We start from the raw sequence: 23,143 nt of genomic DNA, 5'->3' as shown, positions 1-23,143 counted from the left end.
CAACAGGCGGCTCATCAGGATTTCCCAGAGTATCCAATGGCTTCTGTTGAGACGAGAGTAGCCACTAGAACCGGTGGTGTTCCTTGTTTGGTACCGGCTTTGCGTAACGTGCGCCTACCCAAGGACTTCAAGGGACCTCGAAAGGTGCCGAACTACACAACCGACTTGCAGCCCGGAGCTTGGATCGAAAGTTATGAGATGGCCATGGAGTTATTGGAAGTCAGTGATGCAGCAATGGCTAAATACTTCACCATGATGTTAGATGGAACGGCCCGGTCTTGGTTAAAGGGTTTGCCACCTAATTCCATTGACTCATGGGCAGAGTTAAAAACCCATTTCATCTAGAACTTCAAGGACACCTGTAAGCAATCTATATCGATCGTGGACTTGACGAATTGTAAGCAGGAGGAGGGTGAATGCACCACTCACTGGGTACGCCGGGTTAAGGAGATAATACATTCATGTGACAAGATGGATGCCGGCTCTGCAGTCCTCATGTTGGAGAAGAATTGCCGTTTTGAGCCACTGCAGTAGAAACTGGGGCGCCTTAAATGAGACTGCAACGATATGGGTACGTTGATGGCGGCTTTGGTCAAATATGCCGATTCTGATAGTACCAAGGATCCCTCGTCTGATGATGAGAAGACAGGGAAGGGAAAGAGGAACGACAATGGAAAGGGTCAGCAGCATAACCCGATGAATCAAGGTGGCAATAAGCGTAAGGCGGACGTCAACCCAGAGTTTGTAGCCAACGCTAATGCACAGGGTAATAATCAGAGACGTAAGGGAAAGCTGCCCCCTCGATCTGGCAGGTCAGGCCCATCTCTTGAGCAGTTACTTAATGAGCCTTGCCCGAGACACGGCACCCGGGAACGACTGGCCACTCACTTATGGAAATATAGCACGATCATGAAGTCTTTTAAGAATTCCAACGTGTTTGGTGATAATTCCGGGTCTGGCGGCGGCTCAGGAGCTGGCGGTTTTCATGGCCCGGGCGGTGGTTCAAACTCTAGCTTTCAGGGACATCCAGGCAGTAATAATCAGTAGCAGTCTGGTCAAGGAGGGCAATAGCAGCAGCCGTCGGGTTATCAAAGCCATCCGAAGCAGTTCAATGGTGGGCAGTATCACGTGTTTACCACTAGCTTATGCAAACGTGACCAGAAGGTTCATAAGAGGGTCGTTAATTCTGTTGAGACGGCAATTCCTCGTTATTTGAGGTGGTCAGAACAGCCCATTATATGGAGCAGAGAAGATCACCCTCCAAGGGTCGATAATCCGGATCAGTTAGCCTTGGTGGTAGCACCTCAGGTTGGGGGATATAAATTCACTAAGGTACTCATGGACGGAGGTAGCAGCATCAATATCCTCTACTACGAGACCTTTCAACGCATGGGGTTGACTGATAAGAATTTGAGAACATCCAACACTGTTTTCCATGGAGTGGTTCCTGGCAAGTCGGCTTACCCAGTTGGCAAGATTGAATTGGAGGTGGCCTTTGGAGATGAGTATGACTCCAGGGCTAAGAAATTGACGTTTGAAGTGGTTAAAATCAGGAGTCCATATCACGCTCTGTTTCGGCGACCGGCTTATGCTAAGTTCATGGCACGGCCATGTTACGTTTATTTACAGCTCAAAATGCCAGGTTACAAGGGCACCATCACTGTGCATGGGAGTCGAAAGGTGGCCTTGGAGTGTGAAGAAGGCGACGCAGCTTACGCTGAGTCTGCCTGTGCCGCGGAAGAGCTCAAATTTTATCAAGACAATGTTGACCCGGCAGATATGACCTCCCTAAAGAAGCCAACTACTGAGCATGACCCAGCGTTGAAGTTTAAATCGGCCGCTAAGACGAAGCTTGTTGACTTTACCCCGGCGATGCTTCTAAGTAGTTCAGTATCAATACCAATTTGGATCCTAAATAGGAAAGCGCGCTCATCGAGTTCATCCGTGAGAACCGGGACATCTTTGCATGGAAACCTTCTGACATGCCGGGTGTATCGAGGGAACTCGTTGAGCACACTCTCAATATTGATCCGAAGTATAAGCCGGTCATGCAGTTTCTCCGATGGTTCAACGAAGAGAGACGGGAAGCTATTAGGGAAGAGGTCACCCGGCTCTTAGCGGCCGGGTTTATTGTTGAAGTTTTTCACCCGGAGTGGTTGGCTAACCTAGTGCTTGTACTCAAGAAGAACGGCACTTGGCGGATGTGTGTGGATTACACGGATTTAGACAAGGCTTGTCCGGCTGATCCTTTTGCTCTCCCCCGTATTGACCAAATCATTGATGCTACGGCGGGTTGTGAATGTTTGAGTTATTTGGATGCTTACTCTGGTTATCATCAGATCAAAATGGCAGTTAAGGACCAGGAGAAGACGGCTTTCATCACTCCGTTTGGAGCCTTCTGTTATGTATCTATGTTGTTCGGGCTCAAGAGTGCTCAGGCGACTTATCAGCGATGTGTACAGAATTGTTTGCACGATCAAATCGGGCGTAATGTTCATGCTTATGTGGATGACATCATGGTGAAGTCCAGAGAGAAGGAAACCTTGATATCTGATTTAAAGGAGACTTTCAATAATCTCCGGGTTTATAAGATGATGCTTAACCCGGCCAAGTGTGTGTTTGGTGTATCCGCAGGCAAGCTCTTGGGTTTTCTGGTATCAAACAGAGGCATTGAAGCTAATCCGGAGAAGATTAAGGCGATTACCTCTCTGGCTAAACAGACGTGCATCAATGATGTTCAGCAACTGGCGAGTCGTGTTGCCGCTTTGAGCCGGTTCATAAGGCGGTTAGGTGAGAAGGCCCTACCACTGTATCAGATGATGAAGAAAACTGACACTTTTATCTGGAGTGATGCTGCAGATGCTGCCTTTGAAGACTTGAAGAGGCAATTGTCTGAACCACCGGTTCTTGCGGCTCCCATTGACAAAGAGTCGTTGCTGTTATACATGGGTGCTAATTCACGAGCCGTCAGTGTTGCCATCGTGGTTGAGCGTAAGGAAGCTGGCAAGGAGCATCCGGTTCAGCGGCCGGTTTACTACGTCAGTGAGGTGCTCATTGGGTCTAAGCAAAGGTATCCACACTGGCAGAAACTTGTTTACGGAGTGTTTATGGCCAACAGGAAGTTGAAGCAATACTTTCGAAGTCATCCCATAACCGTGGTAAGTTCTGCCCCCTTGGGAGACATCATCCAGAATAGGGAGGCCACAGGACGATTCGCCAAGTGGGCTATTGAGCTTGGACCTCATGGTTTGAAGTACATGCCGCGTACTGCTATTAAATCTCAAGCCTTAGTGGACTTTATCAATGATTGGACAGAGTTGCAGGCACCTGAGGAGAAGCCGAATAACACATATTGGACTATTTACTTTGATGGGTCCAGGCAGTTAGAAGGCTCGGGGGCTGGAGTTGTTTTAACCTCCCCTCGAGGTGACAAATTCTGTTACGTTCTCCGGCTTATGTTTCCTTGTACTAACAATGCAGCTGAGTACGAGGCCTTACTCCATGGTCTCCGGATTGCCAAAGAGATGAATTTAAGCCGGGTAAGGTGCTTAGGCGACTCAGATCTCGTGGCCCAACAGGTATCAGGCAAGTGGGACTCCAAGGATCCTCTCATGGCGGCTTATCATCGTGAAGTAGATACTGTGGCTGGGCATTTCAAGGGTTATCAAGTGGAGCACATTGATCGAAGGAAGAACGAGGCGGCTGATGCTTTAAGCCGGCTGGGATCTCAACGTAAGCCGATGCCACCTAACATTTTTCTCGATATTTTGCATAACCCTTCTGTCAAGGTGCCTATCGAGGAAGAACTAGCGGTGCCAGACCCGGAGGCTCAGCTGGTGGCAGCTCTTCACGTTATCCCGGATTGGACAGTGCCATATTTGGCCTATATGACCCCGGGAGAATTGCCTGAGGATGAGACTTTGGCAAGACAAATTGTTAGGCGGTCCAAATCCATGACGATTGTTAATGGTGAGTTGCATCATTGCAGTGTAACGGGGGTGTTCCAACGCTGTGTGTCGCCTGCGGAGGGACAAGAGATACTTTGCGAGATTCATGAAGGAGATTGTGGTCATCATGTCGGCTCAAAATCTCTTGTGGCCAAGGCTTTCTGTCATGGTTTCTACTGGCTGACGGCTCACACTGATGCGGAGGATCTGGTCAGTAAATGTGAAGGTTGTCAAAAGTTCTCACGACGAGCTCATGTGCCGGCTCAAGAATTGAGGATGATCCCAATCACTTGGTCGTTCGCAGTATGGGGGCTTGACATGGTTGGGCCTTTCAAAAGGTCTAAAGATAAAAAGACACACCTCCTAGTGGCGGTGGATAAGTTCACAAAGTGGGTTGAGGCAGAGCTAGTCAGTAAGTGTGATGCAGCCACGGCGGTTCAGTTCATGAAAAAGGTGATCTTTCGTTTTGGTTTCCCACACAACATTATAACTGATAATGGCACTAATCTCTCTAAAGGAGCCATGGAATAGTTCTGTTAGCGAGAACATATCCGGCTTGATGTGTCGGTTGTTGCTCATCCTCAATCCAATGGTCAAGCAGAAAGAGCTAATCAAGAGATCCTGAAGGGTATCAAGCCCCGGCTCTTTGTCCCCTTACAGCGGACTCCGGGTTGTTGGGTGGAGGAGTTACCTTCTGTGTTGTGGAGCATCAACACTACGCCTAACAGATCTACAGGCTACACACCTTTCTTTATGGTGTACGGTGCAGAGGCAGTTCTGCCAAGTGACATCCGACATGACTCACCCCGCGTGGCGGCTTACGTTGAGGCGGATAATGAAAAAGCTCGTCGGGATGCACTTGACTTGTTGGATGAGGAGCGAGACTTGGCAATAGCCCGCTCAGCGATTTACCAGCAAGACCTGCGCCGCTATCACAGCTGTCGGGTTAGGAGCAGAACCTTTCAGGAAGACGACTTGGTACTCCGGCTCATCCAAGATCAATCTGACATGCACAAGCTATCTCCGCCTTGGGAAGGACCCTTTGTGGTCAGCAAGAATCTGAACAACGGGTCATACTACCTCATTGATGTTTGAGAGCACAAAGACTCATGTAAGTCGGAGGAGGAGACCCGCCGGCCATGGAATATCGCCCATCTTCAGCCTTACTATACTTGAGCCACCGGCTCTCAAGATGTATATATTTTTTGACGATCATATTATATAAAGCAATAAAGCATGACCTCTGTCCTTTTTTCCCTCAAAAATGTTTATATGTCTTCCTTATCAGGTGGCAGAAACTACCAACAGGGAGCGGATCATATCTGAATCCGGCTTTCCCTTTGGTCCGGCTTATGATCATATCTGAATCTAGCCATGATCACTTGGGGGCTTCCTGTTCAAACATAGGTCGTATTCGAACCAAAGAGAACATAGCTGTCCATACCCACTTAATCGGCATATTGCCAAACCCATTTGGGGGCTTCTTGATCATATTTGAATCACAGCTTAACCCCTTTGGGTCTGACGTGGATCGTATTCGAATCAGCGTCATTAAACAACTCTTATGGTCACTTGGGGGCTTCCTGTTCAAATATAGGTCGTATTCGAACCAAAGAGAACATAGCTGTCGATACCCACTTGATCGGCATTGCCAAAGCCACTGGAGGCTATATGATCGTATCTGAATCTTAGCTTAACCCCTTTGGAACGGTTTACTGATCGTATTCGAATCAAAAGCCTGTGAATGTTGTTTATTATCCATCATAAGCATAATTGTTTTGACTATCTTGAGACCTTCTGGAAAGCATTATGAGATGGTTTTTGTCTCTTCCGGTTTAATATTGGTCCCCCCAGGTTGTTAAGTACCAGGTGAACATCATATAAGCAGGAAAGATTATCAAAGGGATCACAGGTATGCTATTATGATTATGTTTAGCAAATATAGTCATAAACCGGCCTGTATATGATGTCTTTGGTTTGTGTTCCGGGTTATCAATACTTTATGTGACCCCCGACGTGATAAACTGCCAAGGGAATTTTGCTTGTTTTATGTGCAGAATAAGGCAAGCAAATTTAAACGCCAAGGAAATAAAAGCCAGAAATATATAGCAATAGTGGCTTACGAAAGTGTTAAGCGCTAGGAACATGCCCGAAGGCATGACAAACATTGAGAAGTTTTTTCTACCCTATTACAAGACTCCCCGAGTCTGAATAAATGAAGCATTGTTTTTTGCAAAACACCTGGTGATTCACTCCTTCGGCGGGCTTGAAGACTCCGGGTTATCCTTCTCCGCTTCTCCGTCGGCTGTTTTGTCCTGGAAAGTTGACGAGGCCCAGTCAATGCCGCTCAAAGCTTCAAACTCAGATTCATCATCTATTAAACCGACTGGGTCCACTTCAGGGGCAAAAGTATGCTTACGAATTGGAGGGATCGGGCTGACTTGATCATATGGAGTGTTTGGAATTCTCCGGTTCTCATTGTCATAACCCGGCGAATACTTGGTAAGGTCAGTGTCGTTCCCAATGAGGGTCACCACGGGACGTATAACTTTGACACAGGCGGTGAAATCATGATCATCAAATACAGTACCGTCCTCCTTCAGACTTGGGTATCCAAGGGCAAGGTCGGCTGGGTCTAGTTCTGGAAGCCATGCTTTCGCCCGGCTCAATGCGGCTACGGCCCCGGCTCTTGAGGACGCCCGCCTTAAATCTTGGATCCGCTGAGGTAGCACAGCGAGGCACTTCAACACGTCTTGCAGAAGGTGGGGAGTGGTATTTGATAAAGCTTCAACGGCCAAAGCACGTTGTGACCCGGTGTACAGCTGCTCCACTAGAGTGTAAACCGCCTTAAGTTTAATCAGCATGTTCTGCTTGAGGTTGGTGCTCCTAGGGCCTGTGTTCACAAACATAAAGTGAGTCGGAAATAGTAATTACAATAATCATCAAAGAAAAGATTACAATGTTTAAGGCTATATACAATAACTTACCGAAGATGGCTGAGACCATTTGAGATATCTGGCGCTTTAAGTCGGACAGCTCGGTTGTTGCTTCTGCAAGAGATGCTTCTGCCGTCTCGGCCCGGGTCACTAGTGAAGCCTTCTCATTAGCCCAAATTTTCTTCTTTGACTCAAAATTCTTCTTCAACTTTTCTTGTTCAGAGACACTGAATTCAAATTTGTAGTTGGCCTTTTGAGTTTCAAGATCTTGAGTTTCGAGCCGGCTCTTCAGGACAGCAAGCTCCGACTCAAATTGACTTATGGTGGCCTGCATTTATACCGGGTTATGGTAAGGTAACATTAAAGTCCCAAGTACTTTGCAAGCAAAGGTTCTTGACACTTGGGGGCTAATGTATGTTAAAGAATTTTTTAACCTACAAATTTGGATCATGCATATTAAGTCCCAAGCATTTTACAAGTAAAGATACTTGGCACTTGGGGGCTAATGCGTATCGCAAGTGCAAACTATCATGCTATAACCGGGTTAAATATTTTCTCTTTAAACAGGTCAAACCAACAGTAAGCAGATTTCTAAGTCTACAGCATATTTATTCATAAGCAATAGACTTGGGGGCTGGTACAGTAAGTAAGATTCAGGAAAATAGCATAAATTATACCTCAGATTTGTGCTGTATTTGTTTCACCATGTCAATTTCTAGATCACGACTATTATGCACTTGATTCAGATAGTCTAAGACTATATCACCAATACTTAAGTGAGTATAATCAGTAATGTCCAGCTTGGCCTTTCGGTGTTCAATAAGTTCTTCCTTGGCAGTGCATTTGGCAAGGACAGTCGGCCGCCCTGGCTCAACAAACTGACTTTTTAGAATTTCAACTTCTGGATCATTTGTCTTGATCGGGCTAGGAGCTTCCGGGTTATCAGATCTATTGAGAGTCTCTTCGGCAGGCGGGTCAGAGGTTGGCACTGGAATATCAGAGGTCAGTTCAGGTGGTGGTTGATGAGAGGAACTGTCAGGAGCAGACATGTCAAGCACCAGTTCAGTCACGACCGGGGTTTGGGATGGCTTATTCTTCTTTGCCCTCTTACTGGGCTTCACTTGCATGCTATCAACAAAGGTAGAAGGGTGAATACAAAAGCATGAGTAAGGTAAAGCCTAAAGTAAATAAGGTTACATTACCCGGGAGCAATTTTGAAAGCCGGCATGTTTGATTGCATAGACTCGCCGGAAGAAGGAGAAGAATCCTGATAATTGGAGTCAGATGAATTGAGAGGTTGGCGAATTAAACCCGCCAAAGGTAAAACAGAACGTAAATCGGAGATAACCTCATTCCGACGCTTCCTAGTTACATCAGGTAAGCCGGAGGAGAGTTCTGCATCCTTGCTGGTCCGGGTCTGCCTCCGGTTTTCAAGTTGTTGTTGCTTGAAAAGAAATTGAGGATCTTGATAAGCTAGAGGATGTGAAAATCTTACTTTCCGGGTCACCCTTCGGATTTTTTGCTTTGGCAAAGGCTCTGAGTCGGAGGAGATTATAGTTACCTCTTCGTCAACCGCTTGGCTGTTCCCCATGTCCTCCTGAAAGGATAGAATGTCAATCAAGTAATGACAAAGGAGTTAAGAGAATTAAAAGGTTACCTCTTCATCATCCGAAGAAGTGTCATCCAATTTGAGTAAATCGGAAGCGCTGGGTTTCTTCTTCTTTGAAGTTCCCATTTTGGCGGCTTTCCTTTCAGTTTTCCTGGCTGTCCTGGCTTGTTTAGCAGCCTCATGGTCATACTTGACCTTCCAGAAGTTACCATCGGCCTGTGAAAAAAAGATAAGAAATTATGAATACAAATAAGGCATAACGTAGCAAAGAGTATTTATTGAGGTTGATAACTCACTGCGGGGGCCGGGTTCTTCTTGCAGAATGGGAGTAAACCGAAGGCGTTACTGGTCACTATGCCCTCTTTTAGCAGCGATTGGGTTGTAGCCTCCACCACATCATCTGGTAAGTCATCAGAACTATGACGCAGTGGATCATCCTTTTCGCCTGAGTAGGTGCACATTAAGCCGGAACGATGGCTTAACGGAAGTATTCGCCAGGTGACCCAGACTCGGACCAGGTCGATGCCATTTAAGCCGTTTCCCAGAAGAGCTTTGATTTTCTTGATGGTGGGAGCGAAAGGCAGACGCTCAACAGCAGTCAGTTTGTCCGCCAGCGGATGGTTGGACTCAAGGCGCAGAGCACGGAAGCCGGGCAGAGGGTTCTCACCAGCCAGAGAAGTGTCCTGGCAGTAGAACCATGTCTGATTCCAATCCTTCGGGTGACTCGGCAATTCTGCATAAGGGAAAAGGCAATCTCTCCACCGCTGGATTGAGATGCTGCCAAGTTCAAGACTGGGTCCGTTGGCACGTTCATTTTGCCAGTTCAGGTAAAAAACTCTCTAAACAAAAGCAGATTGGGCTCCTCTCCTAGGTACACCTCGCAGAAGACTTGGAAGTTACAGATGTTTGACATGGAATTGGGTCCAATGTCTTGAGGTCTAAGGTCGAAGAAATTTAATACATCCCTGAAGAATTTTGAACCGGGAGGAGCAAATCCCCGGTTCATATGATCTGTAAAAACTATCACCTCCCCGTGTTTGGGTTGAGGCTTCTCTTCAGATGGGTCAGGGGCACGATAAGACATGATCTCCTTTTTGGGCAGATGGCCAGACTTTACAAATTCTGACAGTTTGCTCCGGGTGATGGTGGATGAGACCCAATTACAAGTCACAGGAGCCTTGGTTGCTTTAGGTGCCATGACGATAGTTGACCTATGATAAAATAAAGGTTTCGGTTCAAATTTAACCCGGCGGAAGGCATTTCAATTATTCAAGGTGACGACTTAAGAAGGGGCCTAATGATATATGGATAACTATGCAACAATATTTAAGCCGTTACAGGTGTCACGAGCAGTTAAGTTTTCTTAAGGTCGCGAGAAACAAGCAAGTTTCGCAGATCAGTGGCATTTATTTAAACCGGCTACAGGGACAGTCATGGTTAAACATATTCGACAGAGACAGTTTTTTACCTTCCTGGTGAAACAAACAGGTTTCACAAGTTGCCTATATTATTTTGGATCAAACAATTGTTCTGAAAAGGAAAATTTTTAGACCTAAGACTGGCGCGAATGAAGTTCAAGGGCTCGAATAGGGCCTCTGTGCGACAGAAAGGGGTTCATTTGCATTTCAAAATAGGTGTGAAACATCTATTGTATCAGTTTTTACCATCTTCAAGATCAAGAAGAGCGGGGGTGAGGAAATCTATGAAAGGATCCTAATGAACAGCGAAGAACGCGAAGAATTCGAAGGTCCTAATGTAGATCTAAGGAGCAGGAAAGGGGAGACTTGCCGATGCAAGGTTGCTGCAGAAGGGTGTTGCGTTTTTCTGGTCCAACCAGGTTGATGCAACGGACTGAGTTGGTGAAGACGAGGAGATCTGCGATGGCGGCGGCGGCGAAGCTCGAGCGACAGAGAAGCAGCAAGAGGAAGAAGATGACTGGAAGGAGGAGAATGGGAAGACCTAGGTCGCGCCTATTTATAAGGAAAGGATAACTGAGACGGCGCGAGAAACGAGGAGATAAAAGTTATTATCCAGCGGCCCCGACGCCTCGGTTTTCAGAACAGTCAGTAAAGGCAAAGATCCGTTGGAGGATACGATGAAATAAAAAAAATGAATTTAAGTAAGGATGACGTCACGGCGGGTTAACACAGATCCAAAAGATGACGTCATGGCGGGTTAAAGAAAACCTTTGCACAATCAGAAGACTGAAGATTTACTTCTTAAGGTATTTTAAGATTGACATGAACAGGTTCAAATCAATCTGGGGCCTAATGTTGGGGATATAACTATTTGTGTAAGCCGCCCAGGAGGGGCCGGGTTACGCAAAGAAGACTCACCAGAAAGAAGCCCAAGATCAAGCATGAAGATGGCGGTTCAATAAAGGGCTTAAGGCCCACAGGCGACTTAAGGCCCGTTGTAACAAACCGCCGCAATGGCATGACTTGTATCATAAGGTAGATTTAACTAGTCACCGAGCCGGACACTGTTTATAAGCCGACTGGGACTCTATAAGCCGCAGGGCGTCAACCCGTGTATATAAGGGGACGACCTGCTGGCGGCTTAGGAAAAGAAACAACTCATCGAGAGCCGGGCATAGCGTATCTCGCTCCCTGGTCATCAAAACATCAATACCAACCCAACTAGACGTAGGCCTTACCTTCATCGTAAGGGGCCGAAGTAGTATAAATCTCTCGTGTCCCTTGTCCCGATTAACCCCTTCAAGCTTCCTAGTTGCGATGGCTCCACAACTAAGTCCTTTCACGAGGACATCTGACGTGACAATTCCACGACAGGCCATGAAGATACAAGGCAGAAGGCCTTCCCCCGTGTCCGTATGGGACTCTCCTTTGCGTGGATGGCAAGTTTGAATGTCCGGAGGTGTATTTTCCTTTTTCTGTAAACCGACTCTATACAACCCTAGGCCCCTCCGGTGTCTATATACCGGAGGGTTTAGTCCGTAGAGGCTATCAGAATTCATATCGGCTAGACATCTAGGGTTTAGCCATTACGATCTCGAGGTAGATCAACTCTTGTAACCCCTATACCCATCAAATACAATCAAGCAGGATGTAGGGTTTTGCCTCCATTAAGAGGGTCCGAACCTGGGTAAACATCATGTCCCCTTCGTCTCCTGTTACCTTCGATCCTCAGACGCACAGTTCGGAACCCCCTTCCCAAGGTCTACCGGTTTTGACACTGACAACGACCTCCTTCTTAACGGGCCTGAGCACCCGTGCTTCTCCATTCCTTTCTCTCTTCTCCACTCTCTTCTGCCGATCCGGAGAATCCAAGTTTTATTCAATAATATTGGACAAAAAGGTGGGATGCAATCTAAATTTAGCAGAATCGGTGGAAACACATATATTACAGAGGATAAAATGAAAACAGTTTGTTGCAATCAAGCATCGCTGTTTTTAAGAAACAGAGTAGAGTATAGGAAATGCACGTGTCTATCTGAAGATTGACGAAGAAGTCACACATATGTCACTGCCGATGACAACATCCATTAAGCAGAACAACAACATTAAAAGATGAGTTAACCGGCTAAACATATCTGACAGATACGAACTTAGGCAACACTCCCACATAGTTAACCTAAGATTCATCATCGATTAATAATGAATAAAGCCCCATCTTGAAGTCGTCCTCGTCTTCTTCAAGGTAATACATATACTCTTCGATCTTTGCGACCATTTGCTTGCCCCAGTGACACGGGTGGAGTTTGGCAACCCTGGCAAAACGCTTCTTCCACTCCTTGTCCTGGTCATAGGTGTGCAGCTTGCCCGCCCGCCGGTACTCCTCCACCACCTCCTCCTCCTCCATGTCGCTGTAGCGCATGGCTTCCGCGTGCGCCGCCTTGCCAAACGCCACAAGTGCCTGCAGCCGGACCACCTTCTGCTCATCTGTCTCGGGCATCGCCTTGCGCGATGGATTTCACCCAAGAACCGATAGTCAAGTCAGTCAAAAACACGCACACAAGAAAGGAAGCTTTGGCTCGTATCGTGCCCTCTGTTTTTCTTATTTTCTTGTCAATGTCTGAGGTACAAAACTGAGGATTCGCTGCACATATATAGGCATGCAGACCCGGACCAGCCCCCGGCCGACCCGGACTCGTAGATGAACTCTAATCTAACCCGGACTCAGCCTGGTACAAACACAACTACACGGGCGGTGCAATACGCCAACACTTATCCGGACACCACCGAGCTAGCTGACTATAAAAAACCGAAGCCCGTATCCTTCCGCCAACTTAACCCAGATGACTATTTTTTTCCCTGGCGTCGTCCCCTTCCGCCCACACATCCTACCATCTAACCATGAAATTTTGCGGCGCCTGGCCGCCAACCCATGGAGGCGCTCTTGTCCGGCCACCCCCACCGCCAGCCCCGACTGCCCTCCCGGTGGGAAAAGTCGTCGCCTTCCCCATCTGAACTGGGTCTCCCCGGCGTTGTTTCGAAGATCGTCGTCCGGTGAGGTTCCGGCGTCTCCGTCGAGGAAAGGCGGCGCGCACGGCGTGCGCTTCAGATCTGGGAGGGCGGCGGCAGCGCGCAAGCGAGGCTCTGGCCCCGATGGCGGCGCCCGAGGAGGTCCGGCGCTCCCGCAAGGCCCCTCCTGCAGGGGCTAGCGCGCCCGGCCCACTCCGGCGGCCAGGAAGGGCGGTGCGCACCGCGTGCCCGGCGTCGGAGCTCCAAGATCGCACGCGCACGAGGCGTCCTACTGCAGGTCAGTCTCGGTTCCCGGGCCAAGCAAGCCCACCATTTCGGCTGTCGAATTTTCAGAAGAAGAAAAAAAACCACTATGCAAGGCCCATCGGCCCGTGGTTTTCCTCATCTTTCTTTTACGCAAAGCCCTCACACCTCTCGATTTTCACGGCCCAAAGCCCCAAACCCCTTGAACCCAAAATTTTGCCCCCGAACGTCTCTCTCTTCCGCCGGGAGCATTTGCCTCCCTCACTCAGTAGCTGCAGAGCATTCCCTCTCCGTACCTGCATTCTCCTCCCTCCTCACGTCGAAATTTCTCGTGCGCCACAAGGAATCAGGACTATATAATCCACCATGCCGCACTGCTCTTCACCAAAATTCCCCTTCCACATTACACCCTCAGATTTCACCCTCTCAGCGCTCCCGCCTGCCTCCCGCTCCCGCCTCAGCTTCCCCTACCCCCTCCAATGGCGGTAAGTTCCAAGTGCATGGGATTTCACCCGTTGTGGTCGTTGTTTCTCATGAACTGACTGGAGTTTCCCACGGAATCCTCGCGTGCTCGTGCTGTGTGTTCGATTTCTGCCATTTCGGTCTGAACCCGTCGGTTTCCTTCTGAAATCACCGAGTTCCTAGTTTATGCTCACCCGCGGCCACTATTTGCGCTGCGAACCCATCTGATTTGATCGAATTCGACTTCTGAAATCGCTTCAGTTGCTTTCGTTGACGCTCGCATGGTGCGGTGTGGCCTCTCGACATCATGCTTCATGGTTGCCATCGGGGCTCTGATTCCTTCTGTTCCAGCGATTTTATTTTGAGGTCTGAAGTTACCTAGTCTATGGGCGCATGTTCTATGTTCCATTTAACGAGTAATAGTCGCCCTGAACCATCTGTTTGCCTCGATTCTGAGTTCTAAAATTGTGCAGTTTCTGTTATCTCATCTCACGTGTTAGAGATGGTGGGCGCCCTTATTCCACCTGTTCCTTTGATTTCGAAACCCAAATCACCTAGGGGTTTATGCTCGCATGCAGTATTTGAGTTTACGAATTTGTCTGCAATTTTTGCTATGCACCTCCATCTATTTGGAGTTCTTAAACCGCATATACTTTTGTCAGTTTACTTACACTAATCATCTGATAATATTAAGAACTGCCATTTCGAGCACGTCTATTTAGACTTGTATGGTCAGTCTAAAACGGTCATATATTGGCGAACAGAGGGAGTATTTGATTGCCGAATGTCAGTAGTTTATGTGTTTCCGTTATCTGAAGGCAATGACGGCGCTGTTCCTATTATGGAGCTTGTGCTGTTTGTTCCTATTATTTTAGACCAAATGGAATTTGGAAAACATATTGGCCTCAGCTTAGCAATCACGTATTGGTTATGTAGTTTCTTATACAGATTTATTTGTTTTGTGCGATGGAGCCCTGAATTGATTTATACAATCTAGCCTATTTTTCTAGTTTAGTTCTGTTCTAAAGTGGGGATGCTTTAACTGCAGCCCAAAGGCTGGTCCGTCATCGAGAACAGTTCCGGTAGCCTTCCCTTTGTACCCGCTACACGGAAGTGGTCGAGGCGTACCAAGCTATATTGTTTGGTTCTGTGATGGATAATTCATTGTTTGTGCTAGTTATATTGTTCTATGAGGGGGAGAATGTTGTGACAGTTTTCACTAACCACCCGTGCTGTATTGCATTCCATTTGTGCTAGTTAAGGGGGTAGTGACCCTAAGATGGATGGGCTACAAGCTTTCAGTTAATTTGTGGGTAGTGGGTGGCCTAATTTTTATGGTTCGCAAATCCTTAATGTCTTGATAGTTTCCAGATACTAACTTGCTGCATTGTATGTTTGTATTGTCAATTGATGAAATCATGGTTTTAAATTAGGAGATCAACGAGGGGATACCTGTATCCACCGTTCTCGATGCTGTTAAAGATAAAATGAAAGCTACAGCCCAGTCCGCAGATTCCAACCCAGAAAAGCTAAGGAAGATGTCTAAGTCCATCGCTTTCCTGAAGGATGTCCAAACAGCATTACATCTTGGTCGTGTTGAGGTATAAATTTTTATATTGCTGTGTTTTGTTGTTGGTCTGGTTAGAAACATCTCACTGTTTTGCTTGGGTGCAGTAAGCCAGAAACTCCTGAGGCTTGTCATCTTTCCTTCCGAGCTGATTTCTTAAGGTAATTATGTCCTATTACTTTTCTACTGTTATCACGTGTTAGTTACGGAAAGGTTTGCTTCTGCCACAAAATTCTTGGCCGGTATTACTACTGTTCTAAGTCATGATCATCAGTTGTCAAGTATCTTTAGTGGGAGCGAGTGATATTAGCAACCTTCTGTATACGAGGATGTATGAGAACAGTGGCTGTCATATCATTATCTCCATTTACTCAAGAGATTTGAAATCCTACAGTGTATTCGATAATATTAGTATCTTTAAATGTTAACTCTTGACAAACATGTTTTCTAACTAGAATTCTCAATTTGCAACTGTGTTTTGTATTAATTCTTGTGTATTACTTCAGATTAGTGTCATTAAACATTAGCTCTTGACAAGCATGTTTCTTTGTAAATAGTTCTCTTTATTTGCCACTCATTTTGTATCAGTTCAGTCACTAATTTGTGTATTATTTCAGGATCTCATCTGTGTATACATGTTGGCATAAAGGGCAGCTGTCTAGCCTGGAAGACCGACGAGATTCTCTCTCTTTTTTTTTTTGTAAATGTTACTCGTAAAACTTGTAATAAGAATAGAAATAACTGGTGGCTCAGGACTTGAGGTCCGAGAGTGGGAGGTTGGGCGGCACCACAAACTCAAAAAATATACTGTATTCCATATGTTCCATTTCTTAACATTTCTTATTGCTGTCGTGGTTTCATTGAGGTTAACATTGTACTAGTACAACTATTTTCCAACACGTGTTGAAAAAAGCTGCAATTGTTTGTTAAGGTATATGTTTATTTCAGCCACCCTGGTTTTGTCTAAATGGTTTGTAGCTTTTGGATAGACGTGGTGCACAATCACCATTTTTTGTTTTCCTGTCTCACCACTTTGCTCTAGCCTGTAGGTTTATGTACAGGTTTTCAAAATCTCAGTTAGAGCTTGATCTAAGAAATTGTCCAGATAAATCCATAATAAATTATACTCCCTCCATTCACTATTATAAGATGTTATAACACTTTTCTGATTTGGATGTATATAGATCTATTTTAGTGTGGTTGTTCACTCATTACAGTTCTTATGTAGTCTATTAAAATATGCAAAACATCTTATGTTTGTGAGATTACTATTTTAACATTTGCAAGCTGCTTTAGTGTCAGATAACCTCCGTCGTATGTTGTAGGTACTATCTTTTCAATCATGCTTTAGCCACTGAATAGTGGTTCAAACGGGATGCCATGCCCACGTGGCGAATACGTGTAGCACTCAAAACTGTCCACAGCATGAACCCATCAGCATAGACAGTTTGTGCACCTCCTTCGCATTTTGCGACCATTCATTCCCGCGAGGACTACCTAATGTCATCCCCTACCTTGACTTTCCTATGTTGATAGGTCGTGATGGAAATCAGAGAGCCAACCCACGAGCTAAAGGTGGATACATACGAGCAAAGGTGGAGGTTAACAGGCCTTGTGCCTAGAGCGGGATGATGTCGATAAAATCACATTTCCTAATTCCTAACTATTTCGAGTCTCGGGTGGACACTGAGAAGAAAGATAAAGAGAAGAAAGTTTTCTAGTTGTCTGTTGAAGCGTATCATATATTCATAAAAAAGAGTCGAGATGACCGATACAACGGTTTTTGGCACAGTGTTACACCAAGAGGTTAACAACCACGTCCACCACGACGACACCGGTACACTACTCACCTTGTCCAAACTTAAGCTACGAATGGTGAAGTGGTAGAGCACAAAGCACATAGACCGCGTCACACCCATAACCAACACCTCAGAGCGCGACAAAACTCCAAACCAAAATAGATCAACGCACCTTCACTCATGACGCCTAGGAGATCGGCATCGGCAAGTGGGCAACAGGAGATAGCCTGGCTCGAGGAAAACATCGCAAATGAGGCGTCGATGTCGGAGTACATTGCGCCGTGGATGCTCATGCCCACATCAACAACCAACACATGACAATGTGGCGCCCCAAGCCTCACCGCCGAGGCAAATTTGCGAGTCAGTATTGGAGATGCCCTTATAGAATTATCTCTCTTGCTTTTTCTCAAACATGATTTTACTTCAATCATTCATATATTGTAAACTATACTTTCTTTTCCATTTTGTTTTTATATATTTGAACTCCTAGCGCCAAGACCTTGAGGACAAAGCTTGGATACATTTCAAACACGTTTAAATTTCAACGTTTAAAGTCCACTCATTTCACCCAATCCTGTGAAATATAGCTGAAATTGAAATTTGATATTTGTGAAGCTCCTTATTTCAATGATTTTTTCGAGAAGTTGCTTATTTCATTCCATTCATTTAAATGTCAGTTATATTTCACAAACATCAGTTTCTTAAAATGAGTGAAATTAGTTTCTGAATGAGTGAAACCATTTTTTTAAACGAGTGAAATTTGGTTTTTGAAATAAGTAAAATCATTTTTTTCTAAATGAGTCTAATCAGTTTTCATATATATGAAGCAGATTTCAATGTGAAATATTTGAAACTCGTTGTTTCAAAAATATTATCTATTTAAAATCAGTTTTTCCAAATTTGTGTTTTTTTAATTGAGTGAAATCATACTTTTGAAATATGATATTTGTGAATCTGCTTTCTTTAGTGTCTGACACTGATATTGCTGAAATATATCACTAATATCATGTTTAAATGTCAAGTATAATTCACAAATATTAATTTAACACACTGAAAATTCATCTATATTTCCAATCGTAAGAACATTCAACATATGACAAATATAACTCCAGTTTCTATGCAGACATCTGTATTGTAATACCTAGCAGCCCAATTGCCCGGGACAGTCGGTTAATTAATTTACATCGATATACCATATGGTAATGCTATTAATATCATAAGTTTGGAGTTAGTAACCAAACCATCTCACCGGAATGAACATTTGAACCATTTGAGGTATCTGGCATCTCCATGTGTCACGGCCAGAAATGTATTTTATGATTTTATCAACCAGACCATCTGTTCTTGACTGACTCAAAAGGATGCTAAGGGATGAATTTCTGTGGTTGTGCATGCTGATCGAATGAAGTTACTAGTAGGCTCAAGTTACAAGCACACGCTCTTCAATTCTATCTCTGAGCTGATCCCCTGCACTTTCCATACTTAGCTTAAGATCTTGAATGCTGTCGAGCTACTATGAAATGCTACATCTGTTAAATTTTACCCCCTTTTTTAACATTATGCTAGTATATTCAGAGCAATGTCGTCAAGAAGCTCAGTCCACAGATCCATCGTCGCTCTCCAAATTACTTTGCAAGGGTTTGAATGCTGCCAGAAGAACAGCAACCTTGTTCGCCAGGAACCCTGCAGCGCCAACAAATAGCTCAGTCGGAGTCAGCTCGAAGCTGTCACCACCAGCACCGTACTTCAGTGCAACAGCCCCAGCAACCATTACAATCGACAATATCAACCATGGCCTTCTTACGCCGCTGAAGTTCATAGTGGGCTCTGAACTGCTCGCTTCTGAAGGAGAACTAATTGCCGGTAACCCGTCCACAGATCTTTGGAGCAGCAATAGATACAGGAACCCTCCAATCCCGCCGACGAGGAACGAGTAGGCGGCTCCATCATTCAAAGCCAGAGTGAAGGCAGAGAAACCTGTTATAACAATAGATATGTCGTAAAGCAGCAAGGATTGCTTGAGATCAGCATACTCCCTCAGACCATCTTCCTTCAATTCCTTAATGCTTGAGGCTGTCTTTGCTGAGGATAGCTGTCCCTCTTGAAGATCAGAAATGCTAATTCCTGACAGGTCAGTGACAGCAGTAGGCCTTGCTTCCACTACTGAAGCTCCATCCTCACCAAGCAGCGCACCTAGCTTGTCGAACGTGTACCGTAAACCGCTGAACTTGGGCTCAAGTGTTCCCTCAAGATCTTCAGGTGTATTCCGGGCTCCATGGATCACTTTCAAACTTAAACCATCTAATCTCCATGAACCTGATCTTCAACGGTAATATTAAGAAAATGAAGGAAAGAAGATTTTCATCAGGTGAGGTGGGTAGATTAATATAGTAAGGACTGGCACATATTTGCACAGAACAGACAACTAGGTGGATACTGTACCTGATTCAAGGCCGATCCAGATTTCTTTAATTGTTTGCAATTTGGGACCTTTAAAGGTGACGATATCAACTGAACCACTTTGAAAAGGAAGGAATTGTAACGGCTTGGTGACATGTGCAGGTTGGTCCCCATAGATTGCTGGTACTCTTTGTAGCAAGGAGTCACCGTCAACATCGATTAAGCAGACTAAGATCGCGGAGTTCTTATCTAGCAAAGAGGAACTAAGTTCTCTACTTGTGCACAGCTCTAGTATGTAAAAGGCATCAGATTCTTCCAATCTGAGTTTTAATAGTATCTCATCAGGGACACTATTGGGAAATGTTTTTGGTTCCACTGTGGGCAGAAGACGAGATGGCTTTACAGAGGCCACTGAATCTGGACAATGCAATGAAAGGTAAAAATTCAGTAATTTTATAGTCTGAATGTTAACAAGAATTAGTTTAGGTTCAGCCACAAATTCAGAATTTACATCATAACAGAGGGCATGGCATAACATGTGAACAGTACTGCTACACAACATTTTCTGAAGGCTAGGCCATTAAGAGCATCCGAGGGTCTGAGTAAATACAAGAAGAACGTTTACTCGAATCATGATTTACATGATTCACTGTGAAATTTCCAAAGAATATATTGCTTCCCAAGGAACTACTGTAAATTTTCCAGCATCCAAAGCAGGCAAAACTAATTTAGCTACCGAATGAGGTGTTCTGCTTAATATCTATGAGACATACCTTGTAACGAAGAACTTTTTGCGTAAGTAATTATCCGCCGACGTCTGTTTTGCTTTCTGAGTTTCGTTGCGGTTGAGTTGAGAGCGTAAGGCATTTTGGGGCTGTTGAGTGATAACCATCGAGACAGAAATTCAGAATGAACCGAAGGAGCAGGTTGGGCAGCACAAAGGATCACCATTTCGCTGTAACAGGATGAGCAACAGATAGCATGGTGTTACACAAATAAGACATCGAAGCCTGTGTGCAAACATGATTAATTAGTTCAAAACACGCATACACACACATGGAACAAAATCAATAGCAACCATAACAGAGAACAAAACTAGTGTATACTGAAAGCTGTTCATAAGCCATGACCAAAATTTATGGGAAGTGGAACTATAAAGAAACCCATGAACAGGGCATATTCCACACCCAACAACGGAAATGGCAGTTTACATGCATCCGTCGCAAATTACGAGTCAATTTGAGTTGCTACGACGCCAAGAAACCGAGACCACCGTACCAATCGACAAAAAAAACTCAAACAATTCAGAGATTCTCCGCGAATAAATTACTACTCCCTCCGTCCGAAAAAAAGCTTGGGACCAAGCTTGTGCCTTAAATGGATGTATCTAGCACTAACTTGGTGCTAGATACATCCATTTGAGGGACAAGCTTTTTCGGACGAAGGAAGTACAACTAAAGTAGCTCAGCAAGACACTAGCGAAACTAGGACGAAAGCTAAAATATCTGAATCTGAACTTCAAAAGACAGACCAGGGGGTGAAAGGCGAGGCTCTCCGTACCGTACGAGCTCGGATCTGAGCCGGGAAAGTAGGCGAGATTCCACGGGTGGAGTGAGGAGTTTGGCGGGCAACGACGCTGCCGTGCGGGAGAGGGGGAGAAACGAGGTAGCGGTAGTAGAGGAAGATCTGGGGAAGAAGAAGAAGAAGAGTACAAAGACGACGGCTTCAGTTGCGTCGTGAGGAAGGGAACAGAGGCGTGCAGCGCAGGGTAAGCTACTTGCGACGGGCCAAATGGGCCACGAAAGGTGTCGCGTTACGGGCCTGTATACCTTTCCTTGTGCGCTGGTTTCCATCGGGAAAATAGACCACACGTTCGCTGATAATTTCTGAAAAAGAAAAAACACGTGCGCTGGTGTTAAAAACATAATAAGCGATTCGCAATGGATCCCTCGAGGGTTGAGTTCGGAATCTAGTACATGGGCAGCCCGATCACACAGGAACCCTAACCCTAAACCAGCCCGCCAGATCGGGGCGACCGCCATGGACGAGGACGAACCGATGCCACCAGTCGACGGCGATGAGTCCGACGACGACGCCGCGGAGCGCCTCCCGGACTCGACCTTGTACAAGATCCTTACCCTCCTGCCGCCGTCCTCGGCCACGAGGTGCAAGGTCGTCTGCAAGAGATGGCGCTCCATGATCTCCAGCCCCTCCTTCGTGCGTGACCATGCCGCAGCCGTGCGCTCGGGGGACCCTTCCATCCTCCTCTTCGACGGCGCCGCCCGCTTCCCGGGCAGGATCGTCGACGAGAACAGGACGGCGAGGCTGGCGCTGCGCCGATGGAGGGCAGAGCCCACGGAGGGCTAAGGCCTGCAGAACTGCTGCGGCTCCCTCGCCTGCCTTCGGAACGGACTCGGCGGGGCCGAGCTAGTCAACCCGGCTACCGGCGACTGCTTCCGTCTTGGCGGTGACAACGACGTCGTCCGCGACCGCCGCACGCGGACGGGATCCGACCAGCTCCCCTGGTACTGCCTCGGACGCTGCCAGGCGACCGGCGAGTACAAGGTGATGCGCTTCGACGTCCGCGTGCCCTACTCCAGCGCCCCGCACGTCACGTGCGAGGTCTGCGCCCTCGGTGGCCGCGGGGGCCAGGGCCTCAGCCGCATGTGGCGGGAGGTGGGAGTGTGGAATGTGAACTTCTGCCCGAGCGATGGCGGCGTGCACATCGCCGGCGTGGTGTACTACGTTGCTAAGTTCTTGGGAGGACCCTTTGTCGTCGCCTTCGACCTTACGACTTACCAGCTGCGCCACATCGACCTCCCCGCGGTCGACGACGCGGTGGCGTCGCTCTCCGAGCTCGAGGGGCGGCTCTGCGCGTCACTGGTGCCCGCTGGGCAGTGGTGCGGCGACGGCGGGGTGAACATGGACCTGTGGGTGCTCCGCGACGGCGGCCACGACCAGCACGAGTGGATCCACAGGTACAGCTTTGAGCTGGACGGCAGCGCGCGGCACATCCCGAGGCCGCTGTTCGTAAGCGGCGGCAGGAGGTTGATCATGAAGTGCGCCGACGGGTCGCTATGCTCCTACGACGTTGCCGGCGGTAGTGACGACGGTGCTTTCTTGGTATTCCAGCACAAGAGCGGGCAGCGGATGAGAGGCGCCACCGCCGACGTCTTCGTGGAGAGTTTGCTACCCGTGCGCACCATCCTGCAATCCTAGGCACCGAGGAGAAGTTGACGACAGTTTATGTTGCATCGTATTTTTGTCAGGTCATCTTATATTGTGCTTTAGTGGATCAATCAACTATAAAATGAGAAGTACTACCATCTCTATGCTAAACTAGTTTTTACTGTTCATTTAAATATATTTAAACTGCAAAAACATCTTATATTTTGATACAAAAGGACTAATACCGTTGAAAAAAATTGTTTAAAATTATCTGTTTCACACAGTGAAATGATCTTGACCATATTTTTCATTTTCAGAAGATGCATTTCAATTTTAAAACATACATTTCAGAAAGTAATTTGCAAACTGAAAGTGCATTTAGCCCTTGACGACATTTAGGTGTTGATGACAATGGTGTTAGGGCATCTCCAATGCCGACCCGCGGAGTTTCCGCATGGGTCTGGACCGCGCTATCCGGACAACGGAAGCCATCCAACGCGAGCCTGTATCGCTCCGCTGCGCAGTCCAGACGCAATTTTTCCCGCAAACAGAAGACAAACATTGTGG

The 23,143-nt window shown here is 46.4% G+C and overlaps 1 protein-coding gene and 1 long non-coding RNA gene across 4 annotated transcripts; one reads left to right on the top strand and one right to left on the bottom strand.

The window, feature by feature from the left end:
- The first annotated feature begins 13,226 nt into the window (after nucleotides 1-13,226).
- Nucleotides 13,227-16,139, top strand: LOC123044116 (uncharacterized). Its single transcript, XR_006419831.1, has 3 exons — nucleotides 13,227-15,243; nucleotides 15,317-15,370; nucleotides 15,827-16,139. It is a non-coding gene; the product is annotated as an uncharacterized lncRNA (long non-coding RNA).
- Nucleotides 16,140-18,049: 1,910 nt separating this feature from the next.
- Nucleotides 18,050-21,211, bottom strand: LOC123044115 (uncharacterized). 3 transcript variants are annotated; one of them, XM_044466758.1, is made up of 4 exons: nucleotides 20,969-21,211; nucleotides 20,182-20,363; nucleotides 19,451-19,825; nucleotides 18,050-19,324 (listed from the first exon to the last, which is right to left on the bottom strand). In XM_044466758.1, the coding sequence occupies exons 2-4, from the start codon at nucleotides 20,357-20,359 to the stop codon at nucleotides 18,603-18,605; spliced, it is 1,275 nt and encodes a 424-aa protein (XP_044322693.1). In that variant the 5' UTR covers nucleotides 20,360-20,363; nucleotides 20,969-21,211; the 3' UTR covers nucleotides 18,050-18,602. The 3 variants fall into 3 exon arrangements, with proteins under 3 accessions (XP_044322693.1, XP_044322692.1, XP_044322694.1); XM_044466757.1 differs by having other exon boundaries at nucleotides 20,182-20,418; nucleotides 20,969-21,189; XM_044466759.1 differs by having other exon boundaries at nucleotides 20,940-21,150.
- Between the last annotated feature and the right edge of the window lie 1,932 nt (nucleotides 21,212-23,143).

Source organism: Triticum aestivum, chromosome 2B (assembly GCF_018294505.1).
Source record: "Triticum aestivum cultivar Chinese Spring chromosome 2B, IWGSC CS RefSeq v2.1, whole genome shotgun sequence".
NCBI classification, from domain to species: Eukaryota; Viridiplantae; Streptophyta; class Magnoliopsida; order Poales; family Poaceae; genus Triticum; species Triticum aestivum.
The sequence above is the reverse complement of the archived record's forward strand: the minus strand, read 5'-3'. Positions and strand labels throughout refer to the sequence as shown.